The sequence below is a fragment of the Haliotis rubra genome, unplaced genomic scaffold (assembly GCF_003918875.1).
Source record: "Haliotis rubra isolate DU_JTF1 unplaced genomic scaffold, ASM391887v1 Scf7, whole genome shotgun sequence".
Lineage (NCBI taxonomy): Eukaryota > Metazoa > Mollusca > Gastropoda > Lepetellida > Haliotidae > Haliotis > Haliotis rubra.
The window spans coordinates 161,809-180,654 of NW_025767412.1; the positions used below are offsets into that span (position 1 = coordinate 161,809).

The following is an 18,846-nucleotide window of genomic DNA, read 5'->3' on the forward strand; positions in this document are numbered from 1 at the left end:
TACCCAGCCTCACGTCAAAACAGCCATGGGATCAAGAGCGTTCTCTGCTGCAGCCCCCTATCTCTGGAACATTCTACCACTCGCCCTAAAAGAAATAGAATCTGCTAACGCTTTCAAAACTGCCCTCAAAACTCATAATTTCAAACTCTCTTTTCCATAGACATTGTCTACAATCTTCCCTCTTTATAGCGCCATTGAGCAATATCTTTTGGAAATAGGCGCTCTATAAATCAATTATTATTATTATTATTATTAATGTGAGGATATGTGACGTCAGCTTCTTCCGGGTCACGTGGGCACAGTGCGATGGCAATATGGCGGCTCGCTTAGTTGGAACAACTTCTCTTCGATGTTTCCATCGCACAGCTTCGTGTTGTCAAGGGAAAGCAGTAAATACATTAATGAGTAATGCAGGATAAGGTAAAAATATCAGGTGTTTAGTCTGAAATGAAGCAGATGTGTAAAATATGAACTCGGGATAAGTGATTCATGTTGATTTACGGTATGTAAATAGTGTTCCCATGGTTAAAAATCACTCACTTACCTCTAAGGAGCTAATATTTTTCAACAAAAATTCAATGTAACCATAGTAACAAACTTACTTCTTTTTTGCATTTCCGACTGGTAGTGTTATACACCCAATCAGGTCGACTTCCACGTTCGTAAGAATAGCAGTCATCCTGCGCATCACGGAAGTCATCTTCAATATTATCAATGCTGTACCTACAGATCGCAAATCCCCGCTTTTCGTTCAGATCAGTTGAGGCTGGTTCCGTGATGCCTGCTGCTACGTACAGGACACTGCTGATACCGTTGCTGCTTTCCGTGAAGTGAGCAGCCGTCGCCCTGTTGTATTTTACGTCTTGTCGAGAACACTTCAATTCAATTTCCATGTACGAGTAGTATAACTGGTCACTTTGGCAAATACGCAAAAGTTTCGTCACAACAGTATTACGTGAGGTGATTTTCTGTTGTTGAACAGTGATGAAATATGTGAAGTTGTTGTGTTCAAAGCCGTAAAGAAATTCCATATGATATGATGCTTTAAAAGCCTCAAAAATATCCAAAGCAGAAAATAGACGTATCTGTGTATCATATTTCAAATATTTAATTTGGAATGTATCTCGATACTGTTCGACAAATCTTGTTGACAGAACAGCAGGTGAGAATTTTAATGCACGCCTATCATACTCTTGACCTACATACAAAAATCCTTTCACTGTTTTGTCAAAGAAAGCAAAGACGGATTTTTTGCTGCCCACAAAATTTTGAATGTCCGACTTATTCAGCTGTTTGAAGTTAGCAACATTGGACAGACTATGCACGCTGCACAGACCTTGGGACACAGACCCGCAGACCAACAGTTTCTTCTTGCTTGGGTCTATCTCCAGCACACTCATCAAATTATCTGTCAATGACCTTGACCTTTCACATGGAAGGTCAACTGGAGGACACAGTATATTATCCTCAACGGGACCAGTCACTGTTTCAGAAAGTTTGGTTAAATTAGAATTAAAATGAAGAAGGATATTTTTGCCCCCAACATACAACTGTCCCGTATCTCCATTAATTGTTATTTGTTGCAATGTTGTGTCCTCGTTTCCGATCTCCTGGACTTTATAGAAAGCTATGACAAAGGGCAAGAACAGACTGGCTGGTATATATTTCAGAAACATGATGTTCAACTAGCAGTCTCAAGTTGTAAAAATCAGAAGTTTCAGCAAAGAATACAGCAACATATTATGCTTCGTACAGTACTGGGGCCATCGCTACATAAGCACAGTGTTACTACAAACTCAGAGGCTCCTTTGGGATTACATAGTCACTATTTCCTTATCTGTGTCTTCTCCGTCATACTCTAAACTGATGAATCCTGGGAAACTGAAAATACAGTAATTAGTAAGATTAGAACCTTTATTGTAACATATCAACACATATTTGCACATGATGACATCAAATGACCATAACAAACATTACATATACCTGGGGTTGTGGACAGGAGGTTATGTTGGGGTTGGGTGAGGTTGATGGGTCAGCAAAATGTGACAGTCCTACGACCAATCTCACCATCCAACAGCCAGGGAAACAACAAGTACCATCTCTTAACATCTGGTTTGACGAGGCCGACAGAATTGAAACAGACTTTCAGCCCTCATGTCACATGATCTATCCACAGGACCATGGAGGCCATTTTGAACAATATTCCCGAAAAATCAAGGTGTGTGTTAAGTTATATGTCATGTCTGGTGATGTCCTAGGAAGACTCAATAACATAAAACTGTGGTGGGAGACGATCACTTTACTCCATGTTGGTTTTGGCCTACACAGACGCACGTTGCCCATGGACCAGTCATTGTGTACAGACTCTTAGGGAGTAATCATTATGCAACAGTGTGGTATTTCAGTTATGTCATTAGACAATGGTTGTCATGTATCGGTTACCATGACAACCAGGACTGTTCTTCACAAAGGGCTATTCCTCCTCTTCCATGTTCCTCTAGACTAACGCTTAGTCACCTGAATTTTGACAGTAACAAATAAACCTATTTAAATTGAAAAGGAGCCCCAGTGAGTTGAGCGGTTCAGGAACCTGAGGATCTAGTCTTGCTTCATTTGGGCTCTAGTATTGCAGGGAGGGCTAGGCAGTTGGTTCAGAGACTGTGAGACAGACTAATGTTCCTCACACAAACAGCCCCTTTGGAAGAGAGATACATAACCCTACAATGTGTTTAAGATCTTTGTAATCAGCAGAATCAGAATTTAAAAGAACATAAACTCAGGAAACAGGAAAATCATTCAAGAGCAGTGCAAGACTCTTACAAAACTGAATAACTTGTGGAAGTGACTGACAGGAAGTGATGTTACATAAAATAGATGTGTTCATCATCATGATTATGGTCAAGTATTGTGTTTACTCACTTCAATATTTCACATAAGTCATATTAAGGAGAAGTTTCTTTGGGCTTGAAGTATGCAGAAATTTATAATTATGACAAGTCTTAGTTTTGAAACAGGCTGATGGGTCTAGAGATATTTATGAAATTAAAACAACAGAAAAAATGAATGTCATAAAATCATAAATTTGTTCTAAAACTTCTTATACAATTCACAATAATCATAATTAAACTGATGACAATTTTTCTTATCAAGTTCATATTCTTCATAATATACAAAGTATACATGCAAAAGAAGAAATAAAGTATTCCTCCATGATAGTATAACAAACCCATATTATAGCATTTTGCAAACAAAGCCCACGGAAACCTCAAGTACCCAGAGAGAATATAAACAAATCATGAAGTGACGGTTGCAGTTTTTACAGTCAGGAAGTAAATTATTTGAGACGCGACAGCATTGGAGCAGTTGAACAGTGCATGAGTCATACGGCTTGACTCAGATAACAGCCACTCTGTATTGTGGAGCAGCCTCCCCAACAAGGATGAGGCTATACAGACCACACACTAGGCCATCATACTCAGTCCAGCATCACTTGGTCCTTGTCATGCAATCCTTTATTTGAAATAGAGCATGGAAGTCATAGGGGCCGTTTCATAACCTTAATGTGATAAAATGATTACAGGTACAACCCTCCAGTCTATATGAGTGTGTGAGTTTGTTTATATGCCACTTTTAACAATATTCCAGCAATATCACAGCGGGACACACCAGAAATGGGCCTCACATATTGAACCCATGTTAGGAATTGAACCAGCGTCTTCGGCGTGACGAGCGAACGCTTTAATCACTAGGCTACCCCACCGCCCCCAGTGTATATGAGATCCAAAGAGGCCGCATTGAGTGTATTAATGAACAGTTTTGGTATGTGTGTGAAAAATACACTACATTAAAATAAACTGCTAATTTTGAAATCTATTACCCACGATAACTTTACACAAAGTGTTATCAGAATCATGCAGGAATCCACTTCATGAATACAGCTTCTGAACTAAATATAGGGCATCAGATGTGAATATTTACAGATAAGTTAATTATTTTGTCTTGGTTGATATCACATTCTAATTAGATACTGGTAATGACTGAGGAATAATTCTAAAATAGAATCTTATTCAGATGTTAAGTGAGATTACCAAGTAAGTAATTACAAATATAGTCATAAAAGGATATACTATATATCTGGCACATCATAAAAGGATACCCATACTATATATCCGGCACATCATAAAAGGATATACTATATATCTGGCACATCATAAAAGGATATACTATATATCTGGCACATCATTTATGAATGCAGGGTACCCAACCTCGTGAAATTTGGAATAAGAAGTTTCCAAAACTCATGACGAGTAATACTCATTATATGCAGAATCACCCTAGCTTGTTGATAACAGCTTTATAAACACAGACAATCCATTGAATGACTAATTCTACACTGGTTTCACTATTGGGAGCTCAGCATGGCTGAACTTATGCCAATGTAACCATAAATCTTAACTCACTCACTCACTCACTCCGGACTGGACTCACTCACTTGGGTGTCTGCTTTGAACAATATTTTTCTTACATGAATACAGCAGAGTAATGGACACTGAACGTGGTGCTCCACACCTATAATGTCTTGAAATCAATGACAATGGAGACAGATAAAATGTCAGATCAAGAATTATTGTCTGGTCTGATGATCTGATCTAGAATTCAAGCTACAGTGTGGGTGGGTGTTTGAGTGAGTGAGTGAGCGAGCGAGGATCGAACTCCGTTTCTTGTGTTGTTTTACTTGACGAGCCGAACGAACACTTTAACCACAAGGCCACCTCACTGCCACCATGAGCAATCCCTGTTAACTGTGAAATATGACATGCTGAGACACACTGTTAGTGGGGAGATTAGGTCTGATGCTGTGTACAATTGTATATCAGTAGACTTATGTGTGTGTGAGCTATGGGAGGGAAGGTAGAATGGATGCACATATTAGACAACTCTGGTTAAACAAATGAGAAGGCCTATGATGCCAGCAAACCTGGACTCATAATCAAAATGGGATTCGAAACCATGACCTCAGCAACATACCTTAAACAACTGGGCTGCCGACTCCCTTTCAGTTTGAACACAGATTACATGATGGTATTGCTCCGGTCATGGGTGAGTGAGTTATGGTTTTATGCCACTTTCAGCAAGGGTAATGGAACCGTGTTCTTGGAGTGACGAGCGAACACACTAACCTACAGACTACCCCACAGCCACACTCCAGACAAAACTAGTTGACAGTTTCTCTCCAAATGTAGCTACTAACGCTAAATTACACCTAGAATATCACATGGACTTTGAATATTATAAATAGTGAGTGAGTTTAGTTTTACGCCGCTTTCAGAAATATTCCAGCAATATCATGGCGGGGCACACCAGAAATGGGCTTCACACAAATATCTTAAATAACACACAAAATACAGGATATGATCATGATAATAATAACATTATTTCAAGGTCAACCATTTTGCGTATATGCTAAAATAAAATTTCTTAAGTTAACACAAACTGTCTATTACAAAAGAGCACATGATCAATGAAAATCAAACTTTACAAAGACAAGATGGCTAATACCTCTAAACATCCAGCTAACACAAAGAGAACAAAGCTCCCATCAGCGGGCAATGAGATAATGTGTTGTGAGATAATTAGTGTAAATTATACAGCATGAGCTATCACCAACATACATACATGCAGGCAGGAAATGTCACATGATCAACTGAACTGGCATATTGCCAGCAATATCCATCCCATCCTGAAGTGTCCCTCACCCACAATGTTTTTGCTGTTGGATCGTGTTGACCGAGTGGTATATACAACTACTTATGATTACAGGCATTTATCTGGATATACCATTTTTTTCAGCAATTGCACACCCATGTACAACGTTCACCCCCTTCTAGGGGATTCGGTATTTTGGGAAATAAAGTATTTCAAGTATTATTTGCAGACTACAATGAATCCCTTCTACTGAAAGGTGGGGGGGTTTGTTTGTTTATCAACCAATCAGTACATGTACTTGTATGCTAGTTACCCGTTACTGCTTATAGTTCTTGGGTATTTTGACTGACAGAAGTATTATTAATGATATTTACACCATATCATCACCAACATTATTGTCTATATTTCAAATAATTACATGCACAGAATTTCAGAAATTTGTACTTTCATCAAAATGGTTGCACTGTCACAATTTGGTGTGTAAAATCTTGACTGATATGAAACAATTGTACATGTTGGCAACTCTGTTTAAAGCAGTTTTTGTGACCAGGTTGGGATTGTATCATCTGCCATATGATGAACATCTACTGGCATGCTTCAAACTGGTAGAACTCAGTATGCCATATGATGAACATCTACTGGCATGCTTCAAACTGGTAGAACTCAGTATGCCATATGATGAACATCTACTGGCATGCTTCAAACTGGTAGAACTCAGTATGAGATATGATGAACATCTACTGGCATGCTTCAAACTGGTAGAACTCAGTATGCCATATGATGAACATCTACTGGCATCCTTCAAACTGGTAGAACTCAGTATGAGATATGATGAACATCTACTGGCATGCTTCAAACTGGTAGAACTCAGTATGTATGCCATCTACTGGCATCCTTCAAACTGGTAGAACTCATCTGAACATCTACTGGCATGCTTCAAACTGGTAGAACTCAGTATGCCATATGATGAACATCTACTGGCATCCTTCAAACTGGTAGAACTCAGTATGAGATATGATGAACATCTACTGGCATGCTTCAAACTGGTAGAACTCAGTATGAGATATGATGAACATCTACTGGCATGCTTCAAACTGGTAGAACTCAGTATGAGATATGATGAACATCTACTGGCATGCTTCAAACTGGTAGAACTCAGTATGCCATATGATGAACATCTACTGGCATCCTTCAAACTGGTAGAACTCAGTATGCCATATGATGAACATCTACTGGCATGCTTCAAACTGGTAGAACTCAGTATGCCATATGATGAACATCTACTGGCATGCTTCAAACTGGTAGAACTCAGTATGAGATATGATGAACATCTACTGGCATGCTTCAAACTGGTAGAACTCAGTATGAGATAGCCAATATGTTCAATGTGTCTCAATCTGCGACATTGCCAGAGTTGGTTTGTTTGGTTGGTGTTAAAAGCCACACTCAGCGATAATCCAGCTATATGGCGGCCATCTATAAATAATCAAATATGGACCAGACAATCCAGTGATCAACAACATGAGCACTTATCTATGCAGTTGGGATATGATGACATGTGTCAATCAAGTCAGTGAGCCTGACCATCCGATTCCATTAGTTGTCTCTTACGACAATCATGGGTTGCTCAAGACCAATTCTAAACCAGGTCTTCACGGATTGAGGTTCCTGGAGACACAAAGTACTAATGATCACCTCTAACTGAGCACCCTAGGTCATAAGTATGGGATCAATTAATTAGAAACAAGGTTTAAAGAAATTTATTCACTTTAGCCAGACAAGAATTCAAGTCATTGACCAGACAGACATTGGTAATCAGCTGGTGTAATCTGTTGTACCACAGATAATTAGAAGAATGATGACAATTTTTATGGATATTCAACTTCTTTTATTCTGTGAAAGGCAACATTTCGACATAGAATTTTTATGGCGAAACGTCGCCTCCACAGAAGAAAAGAAGTTGTATATCCATCATTCTTCATCAACTCAACTTCTAAAATGCCCATCAAAGAAGTCACAGATAATTAGACGGAAACCCATATTGCTGGAAACAAAAACAGGGGTATAACTGATAGCCTCCCGTAGTGTTTTAACGTAAGTTGGACGATGACAATCCCCACAAACAAATGTCTTCACCAAGAAAGCATATTCCCAAATATAACATATTTTGCATTCGACCACTGTCCAAAAGACATCGTGTATTCAAATGTTTCTCCAGTTACGTGATGATCATGTCATGCCAAATGTTTATTTGCTTTACGACACACTCAAATTGTCTTTCTCAGTTGTTTGTACCTTCCGGTTGTGCATGACAAGACGACACAAAGACAAACACAACATGTGTTTGAGGGCTCCCGACAACCCACGGGTAAATCAACAAAATCCTCATAAATGAAAGTTTAGAGAAAACTAAAAACTAAAAACTCACACAGGTGGAGCAGTGGCTATACCTGGGAGTGCATTTTCAATATTTCTAATATCTACAAACTTTGTGTCACTTTCAAAACAGTTAATGTCCGACTCGCAAAAGATTGACCCGCATGACAGTGACAAGCATAAGTTTTTGTTAATTATAATGTCACATTAATTAACTTTCAGTTGTTATGGGTTACAAAAGTTTAAAGTGCTGAGTGTGGATTTGAACTCGCATCTTGAAGTTGAACTTAGGCTGTGTATTTTCACCTGTTGAGAGTGGGCTGAGGAGTTGCCTGCCCTTTGTTTGTTTCGCTTCTGGTGGGATTACAGTAATTTTTAAATAATAGTGGTGTGGCATGGCTTTTGCTAAAAATTCTCTGGAACTGCATATCAGGTATATTATAAGGGATTGTTGATGAGATGTATGGGGGATGGCGCTCATCTGTCTGCTAAAGTCGATGTATCATGATCTACCACTCAAGAAGTCTCACCTACATTGAACTTTCAACAGCTGTCAACAATCTTCAATCAGTACATATGTGTTTGCCAGGAATATCAATATTTTGGTGAGTTAATGTTTTAAATTTGTGACCCAATTGTATTGTATTAGGAATCTGTACTGTCATTCATTGTAACCTTGTTTAATCAATATACAATTGAATATCATAAACACGCCTGTGTTTCATTTTGCTAGTTAAAGGGGATTTACAAGCCTTTTATCTTAGTAATTTCTAAACCGTAACACAACAGAATTCGTGAAATCAGAAATGTCTGAGATAGCCTTGAAGGTTACCGCAATCAATCACAACATGAGTGGGTGATTACGAAATTAAGTGATGAACTTACTGAAGTGAAAAACAAACACACCCATCTTGAAAAATAGCTCCTCCTGAAAGACATACATGACAGGAAAACAAAACTCCAGTTCTATGGAATCCCTGAATACCTACGGCAAAATACTGAGCAGGGTGCCGTTGTACAAAGCGATCTTAGCGCTAAGGTGACCGTAACTCCCATACCTTAACACAGGCTTAAGGTAGCCTTAGCGCTAAGGTTGTTTTATACAACAGCACCCAGGTTCTTAGGAACTTCCTCATAGGCACTTTGAAGTTTGACAGTACAAGAGTAGATGATATGTTAGTCAAAGTAGTTTACAGGCTCCCAATCTCAGAATATCAGAGAAAGAATCACACAAACCCATTTCGTAGCATAATTGCCAAATTTGTCTTTTTGCCTCATCGAAAAGCAGTATATGATGCACGAAGACTCCTTAAGGGCATGGGGGTAAGCATCCAGACTGACCTGCCCCCTGTAATCAGGTAGAAGCTAGCCATCCTGAATCGAGAAGAAGCTGAGATCAGAGTGAGAGAAAAGATCTGGACTTGGGTACAGGTGGTTGCCATAGAGGTAGTTTTGGAAACAAAGGATCCACAAGCCCCAACTTCACAGTGGTCATCGTCAATATGATTAAATATGACCTATTAACAACGAATACTCCCGGTGTGTATATTAATACTCCCTGTTTGCAAGACAAGGAGTATTCCCGCAACAAGCTATATGCAGAATCTGTATAAAAATCTGTATAAAAATGTCATATCCATAAGTTCAGCCTCCATCCCTTAATCAGAAGCCATTAACTCAACTACTGTATTCAGCACTTAACTGTACATACATCTAATGAATGTCATGCTTTTTGCGTATTTGAAGGATCAAACAATATAATAATGAACACAAGTCGTGCAAAGAACCTCATTCAACTGGCATTTAAAGCCTGTATAATTCACTTTGTAGAAATCTTAAATGGTATGTATTGATGAAATGGTATGTATTGATGAAATGTGTGCCTCATATGTTTCAGCTAAGTCTGTTTTGAAGCTGTCTTGACAATTCAACAAACTTTTACACAGGCACCTGTCTCAGGAACTTATGGAGAGATGACTGACAGATAACTGACGGTATGCTGAAGAAAGATGGTATGTTTAGCAGTATGTGTCCTCTGTATCATGTGTGACAATAAAACCGAGTGTTTACACTTGCACTTTCAATAAACGAATAACAAGTCCCAGAAGACGTATCACAAACATCGCATTTACTGATGACTATGACTAACAGCAGGGCCCCGTTTCACAAAGCTCTCGTAGCACTACGACTGTCGTAAGTCAACAGTTACAGTATGGGAGGTACGAATGCTACGAGAAAAGTTACAAGATCTTAGGCTTACGAGAGCTTTGTGAAACGGTCAATAACAGATGACAGCTGAACAAAAAGGTTCACAACTGAATCTACCATCCCTTTTTCATTACTTCAAATTACACACTGACATCTCAATGACCATGACCTTTTCTGATCAAGGGCAGATAACAAATACTGAGAGTGGATTCCCTTTATCTAGGAGTCCAAAATATATCACATAGTACCCAAGTGATCTATATAGCATGATGATGCAATAAAAAACATGTGGTCAATGAATGAATGTTCCAGTACAAATGATAAACGAAAATATTTCAAATTTATTGTATCACGACCTGTGTAAAAATACTTTGTCTGTTTGAAAACCATATTCAGAGTGTTTTGGTAGAGTGTACATCAGCCTCTGTTCCAAATGTTTAGAATTGTGTACTACATGACAATTTCCGTCATTACGTAAAAGTACTACTAAAACACAACACAGAGTTCATAGAAACATTAAATATTCAAGGATGTTTGATCAAAGTGTTTCAGACACATTCATACCAATAAGATTATGTATGTATTCCTTCTCCTGGTAGATGTTACTCGTTATATGATACAAAATCAAAACCCAAAATATCAAACAGTTCTATTAAACGAAGGAAATGGTACTAAATGTACATACCTTCTTTACGTTTAATAGGTTTAATGATAGGTTTACCGACCAGAAAAAATAAGAATTTTGTATGAACAATTTCTTATTTCAATTAGGAGCGATATTTAAAGATAGGTTCTAACACCATCATGAAGCCAGTGATAGACAGGGTATAGTAGAGGTATATAAATATTATGGCTGTTATTCATTGGCATATTGTGCCACTGTATCGAACTAGGACTGGGACGATGCACTATGTCACAATACGATACATATCGCGATATTTTACCTGCGATACGATACGTATCACTATACATACACCTTGAAAGAATGACACAGTATCAAGATGTAAAATGATATATTTCAATGTATTTGTGTTTAACAATAACACTATTGTAATAAACAAACAAGTAACTCTATCATATTTGCTTCTTTTTCTCTAAATACTGTAACATGTTTAAGATAATACTGTTTTCAAAAACAGTTGTGTATAGTTTTGTATTGATACACCAGTCGACGATATGACAGCTGAATCAAACTTAAATGTATCACGATGCATCGGTGAAGTGTCCCAGCCATATATCGAACTGTATCCATTCATGAATTCCATTTGATATTCATGATCACTAGAATCAGATACTCATGATTTTTTGAAAAACGAAGTGCTTTTACTTGAATTTGGGTGTCCTTTATCATAACAAGACAAACAAAATGGAATATATCCCAGCCAGGCAGGACAGCAATGTGGTCACTGGTCTTTGTCATCATGGTCATGATAAATTAACACTGTCAACATGGTCAAAAATTATCAAATAATTATTTCGTCATTGTTTTACTAAAAATATCAAATAATACATCTACTGCTGTCTTGTTACCCACTTGTGAAGATCCGGGTTAGAATTGGTCTTCAGCAACCCATGCTTGTTGTAAGAGGTGACTAACATGATCGCGCGGTCAGGCTCGCTGACTTGGTTGACACATGACATCGTATTCAAACTGCATAGAGTGAGTGAGTGAGTTTAGTTTTACGCCGCACTCAGCAAATTTCCAGCTATATGGCGGCGGTCTGTAAATAATCGAGTCTGGACCAGATCAAATTGCATAGAACGATGCTCATGCTGTTAATCACTGGATTGTCTGGTCCAGACTTGATTATTTACAGACAGTCGTCATATAGCTAGAATATTGCTGAGTGTAGCATTAAACAACATCCAAACCAATCCAAAACTTTATTACCTAATATTTGCATTCATTACCCAATATACGTGACATGAAAACAAATGCCACTTGGCATAAGACAGATGATTTAGGAGTGCACTTTTGAAAATATGTGTGCCCAAACCTTTTGATGATCCAATTAAACTTACAAAATAACAACAATTATGTCATTTCAGTTTACTGTTTAATAAATCAGTAAACATCATGTAAACCTGTAAACTGAGAGCTGGATTTCCTGAACACTATCATGACAGCAAGAACAGTTCAGCTTCATTTGTCCTGGACCCAGAAACTAATCAACAAGCTGTTATCATCAGTAAACATCATGTAAACCTGTAAACTGAGAGCTGGATTTCCTGAACACTATCATGACAGCAAGAACAGTTCAGCTTCATTTGTCCTGGACCCAGAAACTAATCAACAAGCTGTTATCATCAGTAAACATCATGTAAACCTGTAAACAGAGAGCTGGATTTCCTGAACACTATCATGACAGCAAGAACAGCTCAGCTTCATTTGTCCTGGACCCAGAAACTAATCAACAAACTGTTATCATCCAACACAGGACTTCCTGTCATGCATAGTGGAGATCAAAATGGCCACACCCATGTTAAGCTGTGAGATTTTTTTTTACCAAAAAATACAGTTTGATGATGTTTGAAAGTAGGTTTTGAATCATTTGAGTTGATCAAATCAAATGAATCATAGTATGCATCATTTTCATAATTTCAGTCGTGCCACAAGGGCACATTGAAAATATTACATTCTTGCCATTTCAATATTTACTGTACCATGGCACTCAAATGAGACACTATAGTACTGTCGGAAATAGAAAAAAAACTGTATTTTCTCATTTATCTCTACAATTTATGTAGTTGATATGTGCAAGTGTGAAATATCTCTTAAACTAAGTTCAGCCTCACTACTCTCTCAATGGTAGGGACACAAGAAATGTAGAAAAAGGACTTTACTGAGGAGAGATTAGTGCAGAAATGAGCAATGCGATTTTTTTGTAAGTCCAAAACTAATTATTTGGAACAGACCATGGCTGTATGCAAATTAGTGTGCAGCGATATTGTATTATAAAGGACACTTTTTAAGTGACCAATTTGAAATTAGACGTAGCTTCATTATAAACGATAGCTGGAGTAAAACATAATAACTTTCATGCTGAAACTATTAAGGATGCAGCTACCACGGAGTCTCACTGTCATTATAAAAAGAAACAGATAGGAGGGTTCGATCTCAAAAGCAAAACCTGGACGGGTGTCGCAGACGATCGTTGGGGTCGGGCTTGGGGATAGAGATATAAGTTTAGATATGATAATCCTTTAGGGCAATTATACTGGGGAAGTACACGGCATGTCATAACAATTTACAAATAATATGCAGTCCTGTCGATCTTCTTGTCGGGTGGTCATGCCACCTATATATTTTGAGATATTTAATACGATGCATTTCTATGGTTATCAGATATCAAACTCTTTTACATATCTCAACATAAACTTTATGAAAGAAAGACACTTAAACTGTTAATCAATAGATGAAGCATAGTCAACACATATGAAAAAGCACAAAATATCTTTGAGATTTCATGCCAGGTGAGTTGACGGTCCGTTGTCATACGTGGCTGAGCGGCCTAATTGCCATCTATAGTCTGATCTATTGTTTTCAGCAGCTATTCATTTTTTTCGAAGTTTTGCCCGATTTTACGAGTAAACATGCTTTTCTGGATATCCTATTACGCATCCCACTGAACGCCAAGTTAGGCCGAAGTGGGTTATTTCGACATATGCTATTTGCAGTTGTGTAAATTTTAGGGATACAGAGTAAGAGCCTAAAAACAGTTTTTTTCTATTTCCGACAGTACTATAGTTTTCCATCCCTGATATGATATTTGACACATTGTGGATTCATTGAAGCCCTAATATAGATACACGAGGAAGTGTTTGTAGTAATTGTACAGTGTGGTTACAATAGAGTACTCCCATTCTATTTTAGTTTAAAAAACTAATGAATTCAAGCATCATCTGCACCTAAGTATCAATGACATCTGCTGAGTTATCAAGAAACATTGCAGCTAGGGATGCCACGATACATCGATATATTGATACTTTTTCTAAGACGATACAATTATCGATACATTCAAAACTGTATCGATATTTAGTTTTGAAAGTATCTTTTTATATATGCTTATGTATCATTTACATTTTGCAATTGTTTTTTGATGTTATGACAGTTATAAATGATTATTTTTCATGCAAAAAGATGGGAAATTAGAACTTTTTTTTATCTCTGAGAATCAGAAATGTTGATCTTTTCATGAACAATTATAAAATATGAAATATTAATGTTCAAAATGTAACTAAATTTACACAATAATGCCACAAAAATAGGTATCGTGATACGCATCGAATAGTGACATGGGTATCGTGATACGTATCGATTCATGAAACTTATGTATTTTATTACCTACGAGGGCGAACATATCGGGGTTCATATTTTTCATACGATGCCCTAGGGCAAAATAACACTTTGTCTTGGTGACGTGACGTCATGAACAAGGCTATGACGTCACATTTCTTCTGTGACGTTGCATTCTACATACAGCGACGGCAGGTAGTCAGCCTGTGTTTGAAAGTAGATTTGGGTTTATTTTCCCCAATTTAACGACTTCGGTTATAATCAGAATATTATATTTGTGCCCATATCATACTATGTTTACGACACTCGTGCCTAAATATCGGTATATCCACTCCTCTACCGAAATACCAACATTTAGGCACTCATCATAAACATAGTATGACATGGGCACTCATATAATATCTTCTATGTGACACCCCTAGTTGCAGCCCTATAGCATATTTTGAAAGGTCACCATTCATTAAATACAGATGATACTGTAATGTAAATATGGTCAGTGGGGTAGCCTAGTACATAAAGAGTCTGCTTTCGTCACACCAAAGACCCAGGTTCAATTCCTCACATGGGTACAACATGTGAAGCCCATTTCTGCTGTCCTACGCCATGATATTGCTGGAATATTTCTAAAACCAGAGTAAAACCACATTTACCCAGTCACCGTCATGTGAGTGAGTGAGTGAGTGAGTTTAGTTTTACACCGCGCTCAGCAATATTCCAGCTATATGGCAGCAGTCTGTAAATATTCGAAGTCTGGACCAGACAATCCAGTGATCAACAACATGAGCATCGATCATTGTGAACTGATGGCGTGTCAACCAAGTCATCAAGCCTGACCACCGATCCCGTTAGTTGCCTCTTCGACAAGCATGGGTTACTGAAGATCAATTCTAACCCGACCTTCACGGGTCATCACCGTCATGTAAACATGGTCATCAGCATATACAAGAACGTACAATGGACTGTAAATCAGCCTTTGTCGAATCTGTCAATCTGTCCAAATCACAATGACACCGGTATTTTACTTCCAGAAGTGATAATAATATTATCACATAATCTGTGTAAAGCCGCCTTTGTCTATTCCAGATTCCACCACTGTTTATAAGTCCCAATTACACAGAAAATGAATACACAATGCCATTTACAAAGTGGTCAACTGTAACATATGTTATGTTCAGGATTAGACGTTCTAGTAAAGTAGATTCTAGTACTTTGGGGGGTTGAGTCCTATCTAGGATTCAAACCGACATTCCCAGTCAGGCACGTTGTGTGATTGTAATTAGGTGCCCTAATCAGAGACAATGGGTTCAAATTAACTACCGGATGGGACTCAACCAAAAGTATTTGAATCTATACTTTACAGAGAAGGTGTAATCCCAGATATAACATGGAGTCCATAATCCAGTGCACAAACGCTCCATGAGGCTAAGCCATAACATTTTGCGATGTCAATTCTCTATTTGTTAGACACATGGTTTCAGAGTTATTCTAACTACTTCTTCAAGTGGATTAACTTTAAAACGTCTTGCTTCACAAATAAGGAAGTCAATATAAAAATATATTTTTGTGACATGTTCATCACTTCTATATGCCTTTCAAAGAACTAGATGTAAGTGTGTATACTAAATACAAAATTACCTACAGATGAGGCAGTACTTTTGAAATATGATCAGGTAGCAAACTAACAGCAAATTACAAACTGAAAATGGAAGGAGAACAAGCTGTCAGTATATCCTCTGTTGGGGTGATTTTCACTAAGCCCGAAAAAGTAATGACTATAGGCTGAAAAGGCCTGACTTTAAAAGTAGACCATAGCTTTGTCATGGTGACGTGACATCATGAACAAGGCTATGACATCACGTTTCTTCTGTGACGTTGCGTTCTACATACAGCGACGGCGGGTAGCCAGCCTGTGTTTGAAAGTAAATTTGGGTTTATTTTCCCACATTTGACGACTTCGGTAATAAGCAGAATAATATATTCATGCCCATTTTATACTATGTTTACTACACTCGTGCCTAAATATCAGTATATCCCTCGGTCTCGCTCGGGAAATACCAACATTTAGGCACTCGTGTCATAAAGATAGTATGACATGGGCATTCATATAATATCATCTATGTGACACCCCTAGTTGCAGCCCTATAGCATATTATGTTGAAAGGTCACTGTTCATTCAATACAGATGATACTGTAATGTAAATATGGTCAGTGGGGTAGCCTAGTACATAAAGAGTCTGCTCGTCACACCAAAGACCCAGGTTCAATTCCTCACATGGGTACAACGTGTGAAGCCCATTTCTGCTGTCCCTCGCCATGATATTGCTGGAATATTTCTAAAACCAGAGTAAAACCACATTTACCCAGTCACCGTCATGTGAGTGAGTGAGTGAGAGAGTTTAGTTTTTACACCGCACTCAGCAATATTCCTGCTATATGGCAGCAGTCTGTAAATAATCGAGTCTGGACCAGACAATCCAGTGATCAACAACATGAGCATCGATCATTGGGAACCGATGACGTGTCAACCAAGTCATCAAGCCTGACCACCCGATCCCGTTAGTTGCCTCTTACGACAAGCATGGGTTACTGAAGACCTTCACGGGTCGTCACCGTCATGTGAACATGGTCATCAGCATATACAAGAACGTACAATGGACTGTAAATCAGCCTTTGTCGAATCTGTCAATCTGTCCAAATCACAATGACACCGGTATTTTACTTTCAGAAGTGATAATAATATTAACACATAATCTGTGTAAAGCCGCCTTTGTCTATTCCAGATTCCACCACTGTTTATAAGTCCCAATTACACAGAAAATAAATACACAATGCCATTTACAAAGTGGTCAACTGTAACATATGTTATGTTCAGGATTAGACGTTCTAGTAAAGTAGATTCAAGTACTTTGGGGGGGTTGAGTCCTATCTAGGATTCAAACCGACATTCCCAGTCAGGCACGTTGTGTGATTGTAATTAGGTGCCCTAATCAGAGACAATGGGTTCAAATTAATTACCGGATGGGACTCAACCAAAAAGTATTTGAATCTATACTTTACAGAGAAGGTGTAATCCCAGATATAACATGGAGTCCATAATCCAGTGCACAACACTCCCGCAGGCTAAGCCATAACATTTTTGCGATGTCAATTCTCTATTTGTCAGACACATGGTTTCAGAGTTATTCTAACTACTTCTTCAAGTGGATTAACTTTAAAACGTCTTGCTTCAAAAATAAGGAAGTCAATATAAAAATATATTTTTGTGACATGTTCATCACTTCTATATGCCATTCAAAGAACTAGATGTAAGTGTGTATACTAAATACAAAACTACCTACAGATGAGGCAGTACTTTTGAAATATGAACAGGTAGCAAACTAACAGCAAATCACAAACTGAAAAATGAAAGAGAACAAGCTGTCAGTATATCCTCTGTTGGTGTGATTTTCACTAAGCCGAAAAAGTAATGACTGTAGGCGAAAAGGCCTGACTTTAAAAGTAGACCATAGCTTTTGTCATGTTTGTACATCATGCACTTACACTCCTGTGGCTTAACTTTAACTTGCTAGCATAGCAGATGAAGAGCACAGATGTTAATATTTAGCCACAAACACTGCACAGCATGAAATTACTCTTTCACCATAATTGTCTAATCGTCAATTAACAAATTTGGTCACAATGACAATTAGCATCAAAATCAAAAATAAAGTCAGTAATTATCTGAAAATTTCTTCAAACGTTGAATCCATAAATGTGCTACTTCAAAAATAAACGTCCTTTGAAGAAATATTTTGACAACATTTCACGGGTCCACTGTCGTCAGAACGATTCTTGTACCAGCTGAGTACAGTCTACACGTTTCATCAGATGTGCATTTGGTTTGAAAAGCATCGTTGTCAATGCTCAACTGACCCGCTCAGGCCACAGTTACCAGAGCATTGTCTGTCATCTACATTTCAACGAATAATTGTTTTAGTCGGACCATCCATCATTACAAAATCAGTTCACTGACAACGATGAATCGGAATTCAGACGCTGACCTAGGCTAGGGAATGAGAGGGCACCTGTTGCACATCTATCGATATTGTCATGAATCAAAATGGACAACAAACGAATTAAGTCTATATCAAACAATGAAAGTTCATAATAACTTTTCATCTGGTTGTTACCTCGTTAAACACAAGACTTTCCATTGGTAATCACAAGCTTCTGTGGACTTCACATATTATCTGTTCGGGACCGGCCGCCTCGGAAATCCC

At 38.0% G+C, this 18,846-nt stretch overlaps 1 protein-coding gene across 1 annotated transcript in view; it reads right to left on the reverse strand.

Moving 5' to 3' along the window:
- Window positions 1-18,846, reverse strand: part of LOC124258576 (hepatocyte growth factor receptor-like) — a 79,451-nt gene extending 60,605 nt beyond the window's left edge. The window contains 2 exon segments of the mRNA XM_046692641.1: window positions 603-1,881; window positions 18,757-18,846. Coding sequence (XP_046548597.1) covers window positions 603-1,676 — 1,074 coding nt within the window. The 5' untranslated portion in view covers window positions 1,677-1,881; window positions 18,757-18,846.